General features: G+C 39.5%; 3 protein-coding genes across 8 annotated transcripts in view; 1 reads left to right on the top strand and 2 right to left on the bottom strand.

Annotated features, from left to right (window-relative positions):
• The window catches only part of klhl21 (kelch-like family member 21), a 32,874-nt gene extending 31,575 nt beyond the window's left edge, over positions 1-1,299 (bottom strand). The window contains exon 1 of the mRNA XM_069918594.1: positions 1,213-1,299. The gene's annotated coding sequence lies outside the window, so the exon portion shown is untranslated. The remainder of the gene's footprint in view (positions 1-1,212) is intronic.
• thap3 (THAP domain containing, apoptosis associated protein 3) lies at positions 32-5,599 on the top strand. Of its 5 annotated transcripts, none has more exons than XM_069918610.1 (4): positions 32-100; positions 2,904-3,096; positions 4,542-4,637; positions 5,273-5,599. In XM_069918610.1, the coding sequence occupies exons 2-4, from the start codon at positions 2,941-2,943 to the stop codon at positions 5,591-5,593; spliced, it is 573 nt and encodes a 190-aa protein (XP_069774711.1). In that variant the 5' UTR covers positions 32-100; positions 2,904-2,940; the 3' UTR covers positions 5,594-5,599. The 5 variants fall into 5 exon arrangements, with proteins under 5 accessions (XP_069774711.1, XP_069774709.1, XP_069774708.1 ...); XM_069918608.1 differs by lacking the exon at positions 32-100 and adding an exon at positions 1,309-1,380; XM_069918607.1 differs by lacking the exon at positions 32-100 and adding an exon at positions 1,392-1,666 and having other exon boundaries at positions 4,545-4,637.
• Positions 5,600-7,333: 1,734 nt separating this feature from the next.
• LOC138754391 (dnaJ homolog subfamily C member 11) overlaps positions 7,334-19,667 on the bottom strand; it is a 62,749-nt gene continuing 50,415 nt past the window's right edge. The window contains exons 13-16 of one of the 2 annotated variants that reach the window (XM_069918598.1): positions 17,078-17,135; positions 13,646-13,788; positions 10,417-10,546; positions 7,334-7,707 (exon numbers count right to left, since the gene is read on the bottom strand). In XM_069918598.1, coding sequence (XP_069774699.1) covers positions 7,682-7,707; positions 10,417-10,546; positions 13,646-13,788; positions 17,078-17,135 — 357 coding nt within the window. In that variant the 3' untranslated portion in view covers positions 7,334-7,681. Of the gene's footprint in view, positions 7,708-10,416; positions 10,547-13,645; positions 13,789-13,831; positions 14,416-17,077; positions 17,136-19,667 lie in introns of those variants that run through there. The other variant, XM_069918599.1, reaches the window with a different exon arrangement.

The following is a 19,667-nucleotide window of genomic DNA, read 5'->3' as shown; positions in this document are numbered from 1 at the left end:
CCCCCACTTTCTCATGCCATACAAAGGAAATCAAACCAATGGTATAAGGGGCTGATCCTGACCAAAATTCTCACCATTTTACACCCAAGCCCAAGATCAGGTAGGGAACAGTTAGATGTTGAATGATAAATAGCTTCTACCTCAGGTTCTCCTTCGTAAGTACGTCATCATCTACAAATGTTCTTTCCTCAATCCCACCTCTTTTGGCCTGACCACAAAAATGTGAGTTAGTGTCACCTTTGTCAAAATACCTCACCAATTTTTGTTTTCATAAGTACTTAAATATTTTCATAACCTTTACATTTATTAATAGATGGTTTATATTCCAATTAATGCTTGAGCATTGATAAGTGGAAAGAATTGCTGAAAAAAAAGTCTGTAAGATGCTGTGATTAGAGTAAAATGCTAAAGGAACTCAGCTGGTCTTGCAGCATCCATAAAAGGTAAAGATGTATTACTGATGTTTCAGGTCTTCAAGGAATAAAGAACAGGGACAAGGCTGGTGAGGTGATGAGTCCAGGTCACGAAGGGTGTAATTGGAGATGACCAGAAGAGCTGAGAATTGATTTTTGGCTCTGCGAAAGGAGGCAGGGAAAAACAATCAGTTGGGGAAAAGGCAATATGGGGGGGGGGGGAATGAGAAAGAGGCCAAAACTAGGAGATGCTTAGGAATAATTGCAGCTCTTGTCAGTAAAGACAGGTTCATGTTTAATTTCTGACCATCATCATTCACAGTTGGGGGCGACAACAGTTGCTGACTGCCCTGCTGTGAATTTTCTTTTTGTTTCTCCTATTTAATACAAGAAAACTGCTCTATCATTGCCCCCCTCACAGCATTAAACAAATGTCCCTGTTGGGCACGGGGGGCAGATTTGCAGTCTCACCACCAATGCAGGTGATGGATAATAATTGCTGGGTGAGCCACGAAAAATCTGTAGTAACTCAGCAGGTCTTTTCAGTGGCTATCGGAGGCGAGGATATGTGGCCTGAGGAATAAGCAGAATGGGTGGCAAATGCTGCCAGGTTGTTGCAGGAGGGTTTTGCCATGACCACGAGGCGTGAGGGAAGGACAGCGAGTGTCTGGCGACCACCTTTCGGCCCGTCACTCACACCCTTCCACATCTCTGTAGCCTTTCGCCACGTCAGACGTTCTTTCAAACTGAGCAATCAAATACCAGATTAACCAAAATCGAGGGGAATTTTTCTTTTTACCAGATTAACCAAAACTTTCCGGTAAGGATTCCACCGGAGCGGCCAGCTTGTCCCCACTCGGGCTCCGATGTCATCACGCACGACGTCCCCTTTGCCGTCACCGAGAAAGCTCCTGCCCCCACCGTTAAAAAAAACCCGAGCTCTTTCTGAGGCGAGGGACATTTAAAGGTGTGGTTATATTTTCTTCGGTCGATTCGGAAAGTCTCGGCCAGGGAGAGGGGTGGAGGGTCATTTTAAAAAAATCCTGATGCTGCCTTCGTGCCGTTTGATGGGCGGGTGAGAGCGGCGGCGCCATTTTGCTGTGAGGGGTGGCGGCGAGGCGGGTGTTGCCGGTCGGCCGCCATTATTGTGGAGGGCAAGAGCGGGGCTGCCACTGGGACATGCCCAAGTCGTGCGCTGCCTACAACTGTACCAACAGGTACAGCAGCAAGAACAAGGAGCTCACCTTCCACAGGTAAACGGAGCAGGGGCTCAGCAAAAGATCGACCACAGAAGGCGTTAAATACAACAAATGATGTCCAATTTACAGATATTTAATTCTCAGCAGCGGATTTGGGAACCAATAACTTACCTGTCATAGGTAAATTTATCAAAGATCTGGAATATTAACAATCAGCAGGCAAATGTACTTTCGAACCACTTTTAAAAACTAATACATCCGTGTGCAAAGATACTCGAGCACCAGCACATCACACCTGATAGGTGTCAGGAATACACATTAATAGTTTTGCATATACACATGATAATTATTTTATTCATGAAGTTTAAAATTACTGTTAAACTACAATAATACATTAGAAACAAGTACTTCATTTGTTAGAGATAATCTCTAGAAAAGGGCATCATTCATGTGGTACTGAGATCATTGGCATAAATTAAAATTGTGCAAAGATATTGCAGCACATTCATGTAAGATAATTCACCTGACACAGGTAAGTAAATCTGTCAGAAATACAGATTGATAATTTTGCAAATATAAATGATAATCATTTTATTCATAACGTGTAAAATTACTGTTAAACTACAGAGACAAGTACTTTATTTGTTAGAGATAATCTTTAGAAAAGGGCATCATTCATATAGAGTTGATAACCAGTGGTATAAATGACCAATCAATCAATATATTAAAATAATGCAATGATTTAGCTCAGTGTTTTCAAACTTTTTCTTTCCATTTACATACCACTTTAAGTAATCCTTATGCCATAGGTGCTCTTAGTAAGGGATAGTAGTATGTCAGTGGGAAGGGAAAGTTGAGAAACACTGCTCTAGACCCAATTGTTACTGAAATATTTTGCTTGAAAAAAATTGTCATTGGCCGATTTCCTTTGGAGTTATGAAACCATGCATGTAATAAGTCAATTAGGTACGATTAAAACAGTGGTTTTCAAACTTTTTCTTTCCACTCACGTACTACCTTAAGCAATCCCTTACTAATCACAAAGCACGTGAATGTGAATGGAAAAAAAAACGTTTGAAAACCCATTGATTTAGCTGGAAGGAGACAGGATATTAGTATTCAGACAGGGTTGGTGGTTGGAAAAGGAGATACATAGGGCCAAGTAATGGTGGGCAAAGTGGGGGGAGGGGGTCATTCACTGTTTATGTGAGATTGAATAATGTAAGGGGAATTCAATCTGCTGTTGAAAAGACAGACTTTCATTCATAGGTAATCTTTTCCAATTACTTAGGTTTCCATTCAGCAAGCCAGACCTGTTGAAAAGGTGGATGAACAATGTAGGAAGAGCTGAATTCAAACCCAATCGACACACAGTCATTTGCTCGGACCACTTCAAACCAGAGTGTTTTAACACATGGGGGAACAGAAAAAATCTGAATTATAATGCTGTGCCAACAGTCTTCCACTACCCAGATAATGTGAAGGTACTTAATTCTATTCTGGCCTCTAGGTATTGTGGATTTTAACTGTTGCAATTTTCGCAGCCATGCCTCAAAATCGAACCTGTGGAATTTGTACTGACTCTTCATTCTCCTTTAAGATATTCATTAAAATCTCTCTCTTAACTTGGCATAATAAGTTATATGATATTGTGAAATGTATGTAGAATGGTCTTACAAATTGATTTGAGGCATAAAAGGCTTTTCATAAATTCACCACTTGTTGAGGTGTGAGAGTGCAAAGGCATCAAGAGTTAAACAGGATAGTTGACACTAGCCTTCTCTGCATCTCAGGTTTTAATCTAGACCAGTGATTCCCAACCAGGGGGCCATGGTCTACCATAGCATGTTTCCATGTGGGCCATGGAAACTTCCCAACCCACTGAGGTCAGGGTAGGTCTGATATCATGTCTCAGTCCTCCCAGGTAACCTTGGTTGGGGTGGTGAACAATCTGCTACTGAGGTCAGTGAGATCATCTGGCTGGCTCTCAATATAAGCATCTTAGCGCTCAGCACTAAGTCACAGTTCCTATCAGTCCTCCACACAAGCCAGATTCAGAAGTGTATTTTCTGTCTTCTTTCTGCCTGTTGTTCTTCACTTCAGTCAAGACTCAAGAGGCGCCTGCTTAAAGGTTATATTTTGCGCCTATATATTTCTCCTCTAAAATTAGTTATAAATAATTTTTGCAAAAATTTTCATTGAAAATTTACCTTAGATGGGATTGCTTGTCTAGAGGGTATGTTACAAGTTTACTTGGCAGTTGGGAGCAAATGAATAAACTTTAATGTTCAAGGAAACATCCTGACACCATAGAAATAAATTAAACATAAATTAACACACTGTATTTATGTATGATAATTGTTTGGAAATCAACCCTTTGTAAATTGCAATAAAATTAGTGTTTTCCTATGTTATGCCACTAGAGGGCATACTAGGCTGGACGCCAGGTGGGCCTTAGACCACCGAAAAAGGTTGAGAACCACTAATCTAAATAGATGGTTTGAAAGCTTCCATTAAGATTGTACTCTGGTGCATAGGAAATTTATATGTTAGTTCGATGGCTAAGTGTGGGGGGGAAAAAAAAGGTTTGATTTTGAGATCTTCATTGAGAACAAAGTTAGAGGTTTGACTCGAAGTACTTGATCCAAAATGAGAAGGTTTTCCTTGTGCCATGCAGACGTTCTGTTAAATCTCTATCACTGTACAAACAATGCATGAGATGTTCTATCTCAGTTCAACCATATTGGCAGATTGTTATAGAATTCAAAAAATAATATTGAGACTCATGGGTGCTTGGACAAAGTGCTGGTGGATTATCATTGATTGTGGAGTCAGTCCCTCAGCCAGTCATCATTTTTACACATTATGAAGAGGACCTTTCTTCAACCCATTCTAAAGTTATGGTCCATAACTTCTGTTCATTTCCCAGCAGAGACATCGTGCAAGGAAAAAGCTGAAAATAATCAGTGAAGCTACAAAGACTGAGGTTGTTAAGACTGAAATTGCCGAAGAAATGCCTGAAATGGTGGGTATTTGAAAGTCAAAGCACATTAAACCTGAATGGTTGAGCATTTGAGAGGGGAGTGGTGGGAAACAGAATGCTCCCTCCTTTGGGGAAACTTGATATTTTCCTGTGACTCAGTGGGTAACACATTCATCTGAGTTAAAGTTATCCTTTCATGCAGTACAGTACTGCTCTATTGGTAGTGCCAGTTTTTGAGTAAAATTTTTAAATTGAGGTCCCATCTGCCTTCTCATTGGAAGCGACACATTTCCTGATTTATATTTGTTCTCGGATGAAAGAGCTTCAATGCAAACTGGTGAGCAAGAACAGCTTTTCTTACAGTAATAAATAGGCCATTTAAGACACTGCATCAGAAAACTTTGAAATTAGTGAAAATATATAAATCTTAAATGGTTTAATAACACTGTCAAATATAAGCAATTGTTCATTTTAAATGTGGACATTTATAGCATGCAAATCTATAAGAGTGCAGTTATAAACTTTATGGCTGTTAATGTTCAAATGAAAACTGACTTGCTCAGTTGCATTTGCAGAAGGGTTTGGTCTCACAAATAGGGTGATGTGATCTACCCTTTTGACCTGTGCTTACCCTATCAATTTATTACTGTTGAGTCATCATGAATTTCTACTCTCAGGTGCCCGAACCAGTGCAGTGTGGAGCAGAGAAGAAACGACCCCTGGCAACCCACACTGAAGAGATTTCCTCTAAAGGCAGTGCAGATCACACATATGCAGCCACCAACCTGGGCATGATGAAGAGGAGACTATTTGCTGCCCTTGAAAAGAATGAGAAGCTGCGGAGGCGGCTGAAGGTGAAGCAGGAGGAAATGAGGAGAATGGTGAGGAAATGGCAAGCAGTCAAGGAGGAATTGGAGAACCTGAGAGCAAAGAGTCAGTCAACGCCCAGTGAGGTGGCCCTCACAGACATCGCCCACCTACAGGACTGTATAAATTAAACCCGGGGGGGGGGGGGGGGGTGGGGGTGGAGTGTATATGGAGGGTGAAGAAACGAAGAACAGAGTGAATGGATTGTTCACTAAATCTCCACATTGGTGCAAACTGCAAAAAATGATGTTTGAAGGATAGACAGTCAACATAATCTAGAAATGATACTGCTGAGGGAGATTGACCTTGTTACAAACTGTGACAATGTTGAAACCTGTCATATTGTCTTGCTCGTCCCTGGAAACATCTCTGTAATTGATTTGTAAAGAATTCTGGCAATTGATTGTCACAATTTGTAACTGTAACATACTAGTTGCCAGTTTGGGATTATAAGTCTGACCTTTCAAAATGCAAGGTGACATACATACTTTCCTGGTTTTACTGTCTTTTGCAGAGACATCTCAATGCCAAATTATGAACTTCTTTGCTTGAATGTTTGCTGAGGACTTGCTCCAAGCACCCATATTCTATATACATCACAGCAATCCCTTGGAAAACTTTCTTTGTTTAGCCAGAGAGAAATTTGCATTGTTTGTCAAGTCATGGACTGCTAGCAATGCTGGACTTAACCACAATTGTTATAATTGCTGGTATCTGTTGCATTGCAACACAATTTTGATGCAGTTAAGTATCATTTAGGCCAAACCATGCACATAACAGTTGTTAGGTCCAGGCTAATACAGTCTAAAGGCTGCACAATTCCGACAGCCCCTATTAAGGAGTCTACAAAACTGTTACTAATAGCATGAGCCAAATCAAGTTGATGCTTTAATGAAGGAAGACACAAAAGTGTTAAAAGTGTAAAACATCCTATTGGGGAAGTGCACTGTAATTTTACTCTTTATTTAACATGGTGTAGTAAACTGGAGAGTATTTGATGCAAACAATGGAGACATAAAATGAGAAGCCTTTTCATTTCTAATATCTCTGATTTGAAAATCAAAAGTCAAACCCTGAACAGAAAAAAAGATCTGCTTCAGGTACTACAGGAGGGTAGAGAATCTGTATGGCCTCCATGTTCACCACATTTGATTGACAATCTCAGCATTGTTATTTGGCATGAAAGGCTACATTTGGTCACAACAAACCCTCATGATCAGGGGAAGTGGAATTCCTGCTCTATCAATTTCCAGAAACTCTAACAAAAAAATCCTGCTAATGATGAGTGGGCAGAGTACAAGTGCATTGAGAGTCCTCTGAGATCATTCTCAACTCAAAATTGACACCATTGGATCAAGAAAATAAACTAAACAAATAATGTGTGGATTTGAGGTTGTTACTGGTAATCTCACGGCTTAGCCAAATAGTTTATTTGAGGTTTTTGGTTGAATTTGTAGATCTGTCTTTGAGAGGGTATACACTGAGGAAGTGAGTGCATGTCCTACTCTTTTAAAAGGCACAATTAGCTCTTGTTTGACCCCCTTAGCTACCCGAGGCTACCTGGTATCAGAGCAGCTAATACAAGAGAATCCACTGGATCTCAGACTATCCAAGGAGAGAATTCACCTCTGGATCATTCTCCAATGAGTCTTACAGCTTTCAGGTGACCATTACAATGCAAGGATTCCTTGTCACCAAAGAAATCCATTTTAAAACAACTTTTTTCTGCAAAGAATACTGTACATTCTTTTTAAAGTATATGTATACTTTTAGAGCAAGGCCCTTTCTAGTCTGATATTGGAGACCATATATGATCACATGCTAAAATAACCTGCTATTCACAGTCTAAATTCACAAATGGAGAATAGAAACTAAATCTGAAATTTTATTATGGCAATAGTGTCTGGATTTATTTTTAATTTTTTTGTACATCAAATAGACTTAAAACAAAAACTTTTTCCAGACCACAGGAATTGCTGTGCAATGTCTGAATTACTTCAGACTGTTACAGCATCCAATGACAAATATGACATGGAAAAACCATGGCCAAATGTTTTATTTGGTGATCTGTAAAAGCATTTTTTTCATCTTTTATACACAGAAAAGAACAAAAATTCTACATACATAAAAACAATATGTGCATTCCCTCTTTAATTTAGAGTAGGTTTAGCAGTTGATCTCTGTTCAGGTCCAAACCCACATCACTGCTCATCTCATCCTCAACCATCGGTATCAATCCTGTGTGCTGTCAAGGGAATAAGAGGAAGCAATTAATTCAGCAGCTCTACATCCAATATCTACATGTAGAAAAAATATTGGTGACAACTTTTTAAAAAATGGCGAGGAAGCAAAGATATTCAGTATCAAACAATAACTAAGATTGAAAGTACAATTCATATACACATTTAGAATATCCCAAATTGGAAAGGTATCCAATACTTCCATATAAAGGAGAATCGGCATAGCATTGTTCATAGTATTTTTTTGGACCAATTTTTAGGTCAAATTTGGGAAGACTGACTTAGACACAGGTCAAACTCTTCCCTGCAATAAGTACATGTATCATTCAAAGTGTCGGGAGCTCAGATGGCCTGGACCGGGGTGGTGGGTCCACATTCGGGGCATCAGGTGTTTGGATGGTCAGGTGGTTGGGGCCTTGGAGAGAGTTTGTGGCAGGAGCTCTGGTGGGTGGGTGGCTGGGAGCTTGGCTGGGCAGGTGTTCAGAGCATCAAGAGCTCAGATGGGCGGGCAGTCAGGGTGTCAAGAGCTCCGATGGGCAAGCGGTTGGGGCCAAAAAAGGCAGGGTTGACTTTTACATGGGTCACGTGATTTTTGGGCCAAAAAGAGGGGAAATGACAATTACACGAGTATATACAGTACTTTGTCTCTGTTAAATGGTAAAACCTGTACATGAGGACATTCTTCTTTTTCATCCAGCCTCACTGAACTTTTTCATTGCAATGCACCAGTAAATCATCTTCGATACAGCTATTCAAAAAAGTAGCTCATTAGAGTCTTCTTGACAACAATTAGGGATAAGTAATAAAGGCGAGTGTGGTTAGCACCAGCAGCATCAGTATCCCAGAATATAATATTCAAATACCGAATATTTCGACCTTCAGATAAATTGGGTCCCCAATTTATCATATATCAAGCGTACAAGTCGACCCCTCCAAAATTGACTGAGCTGTTAACGTTGTCTGAAGATGGTTTTTTTTCAAGGAGCCTCCAGCAAAATTATGCAAGTATGAAGTGAGTTTTAAGTTAAAAGTAATAGAAGTGGCCAAGAAATCCAGTAACTGGTGCTGGAAGAAAAGTTGTAGGTTGAGTTTTTTTTTGATGTTTCAAGGGTCATCTTGAATGCTGAATCTACATAGAATGGTTTTTTTTTTAAGATAAAAATTAAATTTAAGGCTTCATCTATGTATCTGTAATACAAGTCAACCCCTGATTTCTGAGTGCTTTTTTTAGGGTTTCAAGACTTGGCACACGTCAAAATACAAGGTATATCGTTGACCGTTCCTTCATAAATATGGTCAGGGTTGAAATGGTTTAGGAGTGCAAATCATGTACATGATTTTGGCGTGCAATTTCTTGGACAACAACAAAGATTTTGCTCTTATTTTAATTTGGACAAATTGCACAGGCAATTTCGGCCCACGAGCCCGTGCGCTCAATTTAAGCCCCATTAAGCTCTGGGTGTATTTTATGGATTTTGGGTGGCCGATCACAAAAATCACCTAAAAACCTATTTTTTTTGATTTCCTGTCATATTTAAGTCTACTTCAAGCTACAAATCCAAGAAGTGCAATGTGTCATTGAAAATTAATTTTCTGCATTCACACTTGAACTTCTTCCCTGCTGATCTTGGTGCAATCAGTGATATACATGGCGAAAGGTTTCACCAGGACATACCAACCACGGAAAAGTGGTCTCAGGGCAATTGAAATCCATCAATGCTGGCCAACTACTGTTGGACACCAAGAGGCATCAGATGCTGAGTACAAATGAAAATCAGCAGCAAAACATTTTTAGGTCAGTTGAACCAACGCAATGTAACAGCATCATTATGCGATTAAACCCACTAAATTCAAGAAAAGTTAATGTTTTTCCTACTTCCTACGGGATACAGCAAATCTGAAAATATCTTTGTGTTCAGAATGAAGTTGTCTACATTAATCCCCAATTTGTTTTCATGAAGCAAACCTTCTGAAAAAAATATATTGTCCTGTGTAATTTACTCCATGTCTGCATGCAGCAAGATCAAGACAACAGCCAAGCTGGGTGAAAAACTGGAATGTTACATTCTTATCAGACAAGTTCTGATCAGTGAGTCTAGCCATCTTCCACACCACGAACTGTATTCATCTTTCGTTCATCGACGACTCGTGAACTAAGAGCCTCAGAGATCGCATGCACCAACTCCAACCCCATCAATACATTAACTGCAACTCATGAACCAATAAGAAGAAAATGAAGCTTGTGAAGTTGAATTACCCTTTTGATTTGAACTGACCACTAAATTTTGGGGGAAAATAAAAAGTCTGCAAACAATGTGTTTGTCGTAATTAAATTTTGGGATTTACATCTCACACTACTTAAAATCCTGAATTAGGTGGACACTTTGCCTATTAACAGCATACATTAACACACTGAAGAATAGCCGAGGGCCAAAACTTAATTTTACCTCCAAGAATGCTGCATGACCTGAGTTTCTCCAGTAGTAAAATACGAATCTCTAAAGACACTGTGGTTGAAGAAAAAGATGTAATGCTGGAGAAACTGCAGGTCAACTAGTGTCCTTTATATAGCAAAGATAAAGATACATAACCAATGTTTCGGGGTTGAGCCCTTCATCAAGGTATGGTGTTTCTTCAGTATTTTTGTGTACTGCATTCACAGGTCTTTTTTCTCCCAAACATGGAAAGGTTGAAAGGGTTCACTTTGAACATACATTGCTTTGGTATCCTAAGGGACTCGTTGTCTGCTGCCATGACCTGGTGCAGAACTCCTCGGAACAGGTAAATGACTTTTAGACTCTTTTCTTCCCCGACACATGGGTCATAGAATCCTGGTACACCAACCTGTAAAGATGACAGATATGTAAGGAATTACAGATGGAATGTGAACAGAAAGAATCTTGGCAAATACACAATGGGGGCCCTCCACGTGCACTTGACAGGCCGACTCATGCAGTACAAAGGGGTGATGATGCAGCACAACATGGAGATCGGAAGAGCCTGAGGTTTATTACTTTTGCCACCAATTAAGAAGTTGTATTTGTGAAAGGCTTAGGAGAAAAAGGGCATCGAAGAATTACCTCATTTAGACATACAGCAAGGTAACGGGCCATTTCAGCCTATGAGTCTGTGCCGCCAAATTTACACCCAATTAACCTATAACCCCAGTACATTTTGAATGGTGGGAGGAAACCGGAGACCCCTAGGAAAACCCATGCATACACAGGAAAAACGTAAAAACTTCTTACAGACAGCATGGGATTCGAGTCCCAGTTACTGGCGCTGTGAAGGCATTGCGCTAACCACACTGCCCCATGTTCTGCTTCTGTTTACAGCAGAGAGACCTCTTGGGAGAAGGCATATTTGCCGAATGCAAGGAAAATAAATCATCAGCTGTGATGCCATTCATGGTCCAATATCATGACAAGAATTTGATTTTAGTTCACAATGAGAGAAAGATCTCTGAAAGACTTGCTAACAAGAGTTTTCATCTTGGGGAAAGGTTAGGCAACGAGTTCAGAGAACAGTCATTTAATTCCAACCAATAAATTACAGAAATTTCTTTGGAACACAAATCCTGCCCTCTGGAAACTTGTCTCTGACAAGTCCATTTCAAATTCTCCACAACATGATATGAGCATGTTATTTGAACCAACAGTCAAACACTGCTGCATGATGGGTTCAAGTGGGGAGTTCAAGTTCCAATTATGAGCAGGGAAATAACCCAGAATCTTATATATATATATATATATATATCTCACAATAAAACCCAAATCAGATTAAATGAATTTCCTTGCGTAATAAAAAGACAACACAAGTCATTTATGTAAAGCTAGAATAGGATCCTAATTAAGGAATAGTGAAGAAGGTCTATTGAGACGCATCACCTGAATGATCCCCACATCTTCCAACTGGTGTCATCTATGGCATCAGTTAATATCATTCTCTTGGTTTAAACATTTTGCTATAGACTGGAGGACAACAAATTTGGCAAATGCTCCAGTGCTGCACTGCCATCTGGAATGAGACAGTCAATGAAGTCCTCATTTGTCCCCCTTAGCGAGATGCAAAATATCCCAAAGCATTACTCTGAGCAGCAGGAGTTCTCCCTGGTGCCTTATCCAACATGCATCTCATGGTCAAAATCACTAAAATAGATTTTTGGATATCATTTAACTGCTTATACAACTAACTGTACCCAAATTGATTGTTACATTTTCCACATTACAAGGGCAGCTACATGTAGACTTTCTATCTTTAGACACGCAGAATTCAAACAGTATAATCTTCCAACATTCATAAAATATAGAGTCTGAGTTTACTTTCCACCCCTCCCCCCACCCACCTGCCTCACCCTTACCCTACTGAAGGAAAAAAAGTCAATTAAATTGCACAAATACAAATACCCCACAGAACCTAGGAAAAAAAGACAATCAGGATGGCTAAATAACAAAGGCTCGAGGAAAAAAATCAAAAGAAAAAAAATAATCAAAACTGAACTAAAAAGCACGTCGCCTGCACCATGTCCCACTTTCTTGGACACTTGTTTCCCTGCTAGGGTGGATTGTTATCGTACCCCTATTTCAAAGGGGGTGGGGTGGGGGGCTAATCACTCTGTATGCCACTCTGTGTCCCTTCCCAGGACCTCCAGTATCCACTCTTTGAAGAAACCCATCTCCCCTCAATACCCTCTGTCACCCCCACCACCTTTATATTATTATCCTACTCTGGTTCTCCAAAGCATCCATCTTCTTCCACATTCCAGCCTTCTCTCTTTCCCATGCATTTCACTCACTCTCCCTCCTTTCTAATCTCTCCTCCACTCTTTCCACTCTATCCTCTACCACTGAAACCCTTGTGGTTAAATTATTCATATTTTCTTTCATTTCCTTCTGCCCTCCAACACTGATTTTTTTTTACTCTATAATTGCAACCATTAATTCTTTGTTTGAAGGGCCCGCCTCCTCTATATCCTCCCCCTCCCTTTCTGACCCCACCGTCTTTCTTTTCTGTTTCTTTTCCTTCTCTTTTTCCTCCTCCATATCCTCTTACTTCTTCTTTGACTACCTGACTGGAGATGTCCACATCCTTCAACCAATCCTCTGTCCGTGGACCCCAACGCCCATCAGGTCTGACGCTTCTGTCCATTGTTGCCGCCTCACCACCGCTCTCCACCTGGACTTCCCTTGGATCCCCGCTAACATGTAGTGATCTTTTTTCCTCAACAACTTTAGGACTCTACCATCATCGTCCCGTTGCCACCGCTGCTGTTCCCACATTGTTGCGCCCCCTCTTTCGATCACGGGATGCTCCCGCCATCTTCCTCATGCCCGCCAGCGCTCCCAGCTCTTCTCCCATGGTCTCTCCACAGCTCCCCTGCGATCCTGCCACCTCAGAGCCATTCAGCCTCAACTTCCTTGGAGACCTCTGCTCGCTTGGAGGGTTCCAGGGCCCCATCAATGCCACTATCTCCATTGATCCGGTAGGCCCAACCTTCTCCCACTTGCTATGCATCGAGCCCTTCTCATGAGGTAGGTTCTTCTCGTGCCGATTTCTGTTTTCTTCCCATCTTCTTGTTTTCTCTATATTTTCTTTACTTTCTGGTCTCTATTCTGCTGATTTCTGCAGGTTTTTTAAATCTACTTTTATTATCTTTCCTAAATCTCACTATGGGAAGCTCTCCTAACCCTTACTGCTCTACCGCCACCATTTTCCCGACCCCAACTTTCTATCTTTTTTGATCATTCCTGGGATATTCATGGGGAGCCACTCAGAACATGTCAGTGGAACTTCAGGGAGAAGCTGGTGAAATTAGAGAGAAAGAGGATAGAATGATGGTGTACAATATGTGAAAAGAAAAAAAATGATAGTAGAAAGATGCTCATAGGTTGCCTGAGGCAAGTTGGGAAATTCAAATGTTTTTTTTTAAATAATCAGGTTTACCTTGCATGCTTCAGTGAGGATGAGTTTTGACTCTTTCACCAGACACTGAAGAGGAACAGTCACATCGATCACCTTAGCCTTCTCGTTCTTCCCACTGCTATCGGTCACAAACTTGCCATACCAGGCATTGGTGATGATTAAGCCTGGAGGAGACAGATAGACATGTGCATTTAGGCAATTTCAGCTTTACATGGTTATAACAGAGGCAGTGGTGGAGGAATGATGATTACTGGAAGGACAGAGGCCGGTACAAACAAGGAGAACGTAACAGTTACTTGGGTGGCAATGAAGCAAGGGCAGTAACTGTGTACTTGGAGGCCACTTCTACCAGGACCATAACTGACTGCAAGTGACATTTGTGCTGTATTTCCATCCACCCACCAATGATCAAGCCACTCCTCGAATGGCAAGAGGTCGCTGTGATTATAAAATTCTGGAGACACAATTTAACATGGTCATGATTAAGTTTGTTGATTTGTTTTTGGAGAATGTAGCTTACGTTTTTGCAGAAAAGGCAAACAATTGACAAATAAAAAGTTTATTTTTGGAGAAAGAACTAAAGAGGTCATTACTGTTTGGCAGGGAGGGGGTTAATTAAAACCAATGTCACAGACTATAAAGTAAGTACATCAGGCATTAGGGCTTATGTTTCTAGGGACAGAATTGAACACAAGGAATTATATACACATATCAAACCATGGTTAGCCTACCAAGACCATCACGTTGAACTCTGGTTGACAATATTAACCCCTTCGTCGATGATCTTCTTTCTATCACAAGGTCAAAAGTGAGGAGATATGCTGATAATAGCACAATATTCAATTGTTACTATCCCAGAGGTCTCCAAAAACCAGCAGCGATAGAAATTCACCAAGACAATGGTTACAACAAAAATGTTTTTAATTTTCTTTTTTAAATTTTTTTTATTTTCACACTATGAACCATATTAACCAAAATACACACAAACATTTCCCTCTTGAATATACATAGTGGCATTTTCTCCCCTTTATCCCCCCTCCCTTCCCTCCCTCCTTCCCACCCCCCTCCCCACCCACTAAATGTTCAACATATACAATACAATAAACCCATTAAACAATGTCATCACATAATGAAAATAAACAAGAAAATTGTGTCATCTACTTTTACACACTGAGTCAGTTCATTTCGCCTTCTTCTCATTCTGTCATTTTAGGGGGTGGAGGTCCATGGAAGGCCCTCTCTGTTGTGTTCCATGTACGGTTCCTAAATTTGTTTGAATACTGTGACATTATTTTTTAAATTATATGTTATTTTTTCCAATGGAATACATTTATTCATTTCTATGTATTCAGGCTCTCTTCTGATTTCCAGGTTGACATTATACAAAACATGTTTTTAATTTTCTTCCAGACATAAAATCAATATTTAACTCATTATTACTAACTTAACCTAACTTAATCCTCTTCTAATTTTAAGCGCATGTGTATGAGTTCAAGAAAGTTATTTGTTTCATTGCCCAATCATTCACCTTTCACTTCTCCAAGTTTATGGGGATCAGGCAATTTTCAAACTGTGCACAGAATTTAACATTTATGATCTTCACCAGGCTCTGGTGGTTTAACTTAAATTGTTACCGCAAAGGAAAGTCCTTGTTGGTTTCAGGGATGCATTCGTTATACACACACAAACTGATCTCCTTCAATCAGCCACTTCAGTGTCTTGCAGAAGAAACTTACCCCCTTGTGGGTTTTTCCAAAAGATAACCTCTTCTTCCAGGTTACCACAAAGAGTTCTTTTCTCCTGTTTCAGGAGAAACAGAATAACCAGCCAAAGTCTCTTGTAATTGACTATAAGAGTTTAGAATAGGCTGAATTTGGAACTCAAAACCCATCTTCAAATAGGATCTTGCAGCAGGTCTGCAAAACTTGCAGTCTTCAACTACTGCAGTAAAACTGACTCTCTCCCCCAAGAAAGCCATGTTTTATTCTCTGTTTGCAAAACCACATGACACCTCCAAGAACAGCAGATTTCAACCAAAAAAATTAGATTGCTGGCACCAGTTAGCAATAAAAGATTAATCATTTTCTGAGCCAGGACATCTGTTCAAACATACTTTCCTTTAAAGACAATAGTCCATTTCAATTCTACAACATCAGTCCTACTTGTGAAGTCTTCGCAGGGACTCTTCATGGTTTCTGTAAAATCACTGTAGATTTGGAGTCCACACTGAGGCATAGCTCTTGCATTTTAAATGAGATGTCTTTTGTGAAATGCTAATGTTTCTTGTGGAATGTAAACTAATACCTAAACCCCAACAATCTAACCTTAAGAAATATTTTATTCTATAATTGTATTAACTTATTCCATAAGGCAATTCTATTCACAACTCTGCTAATCAAGAAGCACGACTAGGACAACATTCAATCAGGGTTACATGGAGCACCACAAAATAGTGCCAGACAAGAACCATTGTCAACAAGAAATAAACTTAACACTTATCCTTGACATTCAATGCTGTTACCATTATTAATATCTTAAGGGTCATGACCAGAAACCCAACTGGAACACCCACAAAAATACTGTGGTTACAAAAGAGAAGATCAAAGACTGTTGAACAAGGAGTGACCCACTCCCTGATAACCCCAAACATTTTCCACAATCTAGAAGACACAAATCAGGAATGTGTTGAGGAGTACCCTCCATTTGGTCAATTGAGTGCAATGCCAATAGATCCCAAGAAGCTCAACATCTCATGTTAGCCCATCCACCATAAATGTTCTTTTCTCTACCATCAGGATACAATGTCTTCAGTGTACATCCTCTGATAATGCGCAGGTCACTCCCACACCATCTCTCAAAGTAGATGGATGAGAACTCTACTACTTGCAGGTTTCCCATCATCCTGACTGGAAATACATTAGCATCATTGATGGGTACAAATCCTGGAATTTTCCTTCTACCACCACTGCAGGAACACTTTGACCAGAAGCAACTCAAAGCGACAGTTCACCATTGCCTAATTGAGGAATGCCAATAGATTTTGGCCTTGCTGACAATGGCAAGATCCAAAAATAAATAAAGAAATTATATATATGATAATAGAAGCACTCAAGAGGGTGCAGAACAAATTTACTATAGTGCCTTATGAAAAGTCATGGTAACAATTGTGAACTGCAGCCTTCTGCACTGACCTGAAAACAGCCCTGCAAGTACAGATGTTTAATCACATGTAAATTTTATTGCTTCTGCCACAATGCACTCCTTTGTAGAGTTTAAGATTTAAAACATCAATTTATTTATGCACTGTGAAGAAGAATTTTAATATTTCAAATACTTTCCAAGATTAGTCATTTCACATATATAGAGCAGACTATATGGCCATATGCTGGGTTAATGGGCTAGAAATAAAATTCAATGAAAAACGACACAAATTCAGTAAATGTTTGTTCTTACCCAGTTTGGACTCTTCTAAGTCTATGATCCTCTTCACAGACTCCTGCATCAACCTAACCTAAAACAAAATTGTTAAGAATCTTTAGTTCAGAGATACTCCAAAGAGGCACTTAGAAGTTGTTCTTATTATCAAAACATAAGAATTCGAGGATAAAGAAGATCTGGTAGTCACATTATACCAAAGTTATGGAGTTATTGATAAACAATTCCATAGGAATTTGTGATTAGAAAACAGACTTTCCAATTATATGCAGATATTCTGGGGTTAAAAATAGTAAACTGGAATAAATAGGAAAAATGTTTTCCTCAAAGTATTCTCTTCCACAGAATGGGAATGGCATGCACCCCAAGTTCAAACCTAATCAGTTGGTAGGGTTGAGGAAGAGCAAAAGGCAGGGTGTCTCCAAACTTGATCATTCTACAATCTCCCAGCCAGTTATCTCCAACAAATCCTTTGAACTGGAACTCATCCCATATTTAAATTTTCATTGTCAGATTTACCTATCATCTTATGGTCAGTAACTAATATCCCTTTTTGCTTCAACAATGCTTCAGCTAAAATTGGAAGAAAGTGACAAAAAAGTTAAAGAAACACAGGAGTTGTTAGCTCAGAAGATGGATATAATGGAAAACTATAGTAGGCAAAACAATATAAAAATAGTGGGCCTTAAGGAAGATGAAGAAGGCAAAGACATGAAAGAATTTATTTAAAAAATGGATTTCAAAAGTCCTGGGAATGCCAGAAATGCAGGAAGGAATGGAAATAGAAAGGGCACACAGAACATTAGTCCCGAAACCACAGTCACAACAAAAACCAAGATCCGTTTTAGTAAAATTCCTGAGATACATGACAAAAGAAAATATATTGGAGAAGGCAATGAATAAAATTAGAGAAGACAAAAAAACACTGGAATACAAAGGTCAAAAAAAAAATTTCTACCCAGACATAAGTTTTGAGCACCTCAAGGAGGGAGTTTAACGCAGCAAAATCAATCCTATGGAAAAAAGGCTATAAATTTATGTTAAGATATCCAGCGGTGCTTAAAATAGTTATCCCGGGGCAGAAAAACAGACTGTTCTCGGATCCAGAGAAGCACGAGAATTTGCAGAACGCCTGCAAGACAGAAAGAGAGATGAAGAGATGTAACAAGAACAAAGAATGACGACAAACTACATAAAAAGAAGTAAAAATAATGTACAAGTAAGAACTAAAGGAGGGAAGAAAAGGGAAGTAAGGGAGAAGGGGAAAAAAGAGGAGGGGTTAAACATGAATAAATAGATCGATAGATGAATAAATAATAAATAAGTAAATAAATAGAGAGAAAGAGAAGAAAAGAGGGGGAGCTTTGTTGTAATGTCTTTTCTGGAAGGGGTTGGGTGGGAGAGAATATCAGTCACTGCAAAATCAGTTGACACTTGCGAACACGTTCACAGTCCGAATGGAGAGGGGAGTTATGGTTGCTCGGCAAGGGACAAGGGGCGACTCAGAGAGGGGAGGGGGGAGGAGAGATACTTGGGGTTAAGGGAATTATAGATGTGGGAAGGGTTGAAATATTTTATGTTTTAGAAGTGTTGTCACACAGTGCGTTCACAAAAAAAACTGAGAAATGGAAATGGGGAAAAGGGGAAAGAAAGGTGGTGGTGAGGAAGCGGAAATTAGATGTAAACAAAGTATGAAATGGCCATGTTGATCTATATGACTATAAATATTAACGGAATACATAACCAAATCAAAAGGAAGAGGCTATTAAATTTACTGAAAAAAGAAAAAATAGATATAGCATTCGTGTAGGAAATGCATCTATCTGAAGTGGAACACAAGAAATTAAGGAGAGACTGGGTAGGGCACGTAACAGCAGCATCATATACCTCAAAAGCCAGAGGTGTAGCTATATTAATCAATAAAAATGTACCAATCAAAATAGAAGAGGAAATAATGGATCCAGCAGGGAGATACGTAATGTTAAAATGTCAGATATATTCAGAACTCTGGAATTTGGTCAATATATATGCACCTAATGAAGAGGATCAAAAGTTTATGCAAGGTATCTTTATGAAAATTGTAGATACGCAGGGGAATATATTGATAGGAGAGGACTTTAACCTTAATTTGGATTCAAAGATGGATAAAACTGGACAAAAGACTAGCAGAAAGATCAAAGTAGCCAAATTTATGGTTAAATCAATGCAGGAAATGCAACTTTTGGATATATGGAGGAAACAACACCCAAAGGAGAATGAATACCCATATTATTCAAGTAGACATAAAACACGCTCAAGGATTGACCTGTTCCTGTTGTCAGTCCATATTCAAGGGAGAGTTAGGAAAATGGAATATAAAGCGAGATTGTTATCTGATCACTCACCCCTGTTATTAGCAATAGAACTGGAGGACATCCCACCAAGAACGTATAGATGGAGATTAAACTCCATGCTATTTAAAAGACAGAATTTTAGAGAATTTATTGAGCGCCAAATTAAAAAGTACTTTGAAATAAATACAGAATCAGTGAAAGACAAATTTATATTATGGGATGGAATGAAAGCCTTCAGAGGGCAGATAATAAGTGACCGCTCTTTTCCCCCCACC

The sequence above is a fragment of the Narcine bancroftii genome, chromosome 2 (genome assembly GCF_036971445.1).
Source record: "Narcine bancroftii isolate sNarBan1 chromosome 2, sNarBan1.hap1, whole genome shotgun sequence".
Classification (NCBI taxonomy): Eukaryota; Metazoa; Chordata; class Chondrichthyes; order Torpediniformes; family Narcinidae; genus Narcine; species Narcine bancroftii.
The sequence above is the reverse complement of the archived record's forward strand: the minus strand, read 5'-3'. Positions and strand labels throughout refer to the sequence as shown.

Excerpts from the sequence above, each read along its gene's own strand:
- thap3 (XM_069918606.1), top strand. The coding sequence starts at position 1,593 with ATGCCCAAGTCGTGCGCTGCCTACAACTGTACCAACAGGTACAGCAGC. Across the intron at positions 1,667-2,903 it reads AAGGAGCTCACCTTCCACAG|GTTTCCATTCAGCAAGCCAG; the intron begins GTAAACGGAGCA and ends CCAATTACTTAG. Across the intron at positions 4,638-5,272 it reads CCGAAGAAATGCCTGAAATG|GTGCCCGAACCAGTGCAGTG; the intron begins GTGGGTATTTGA and ends TTCTACTCTCAG.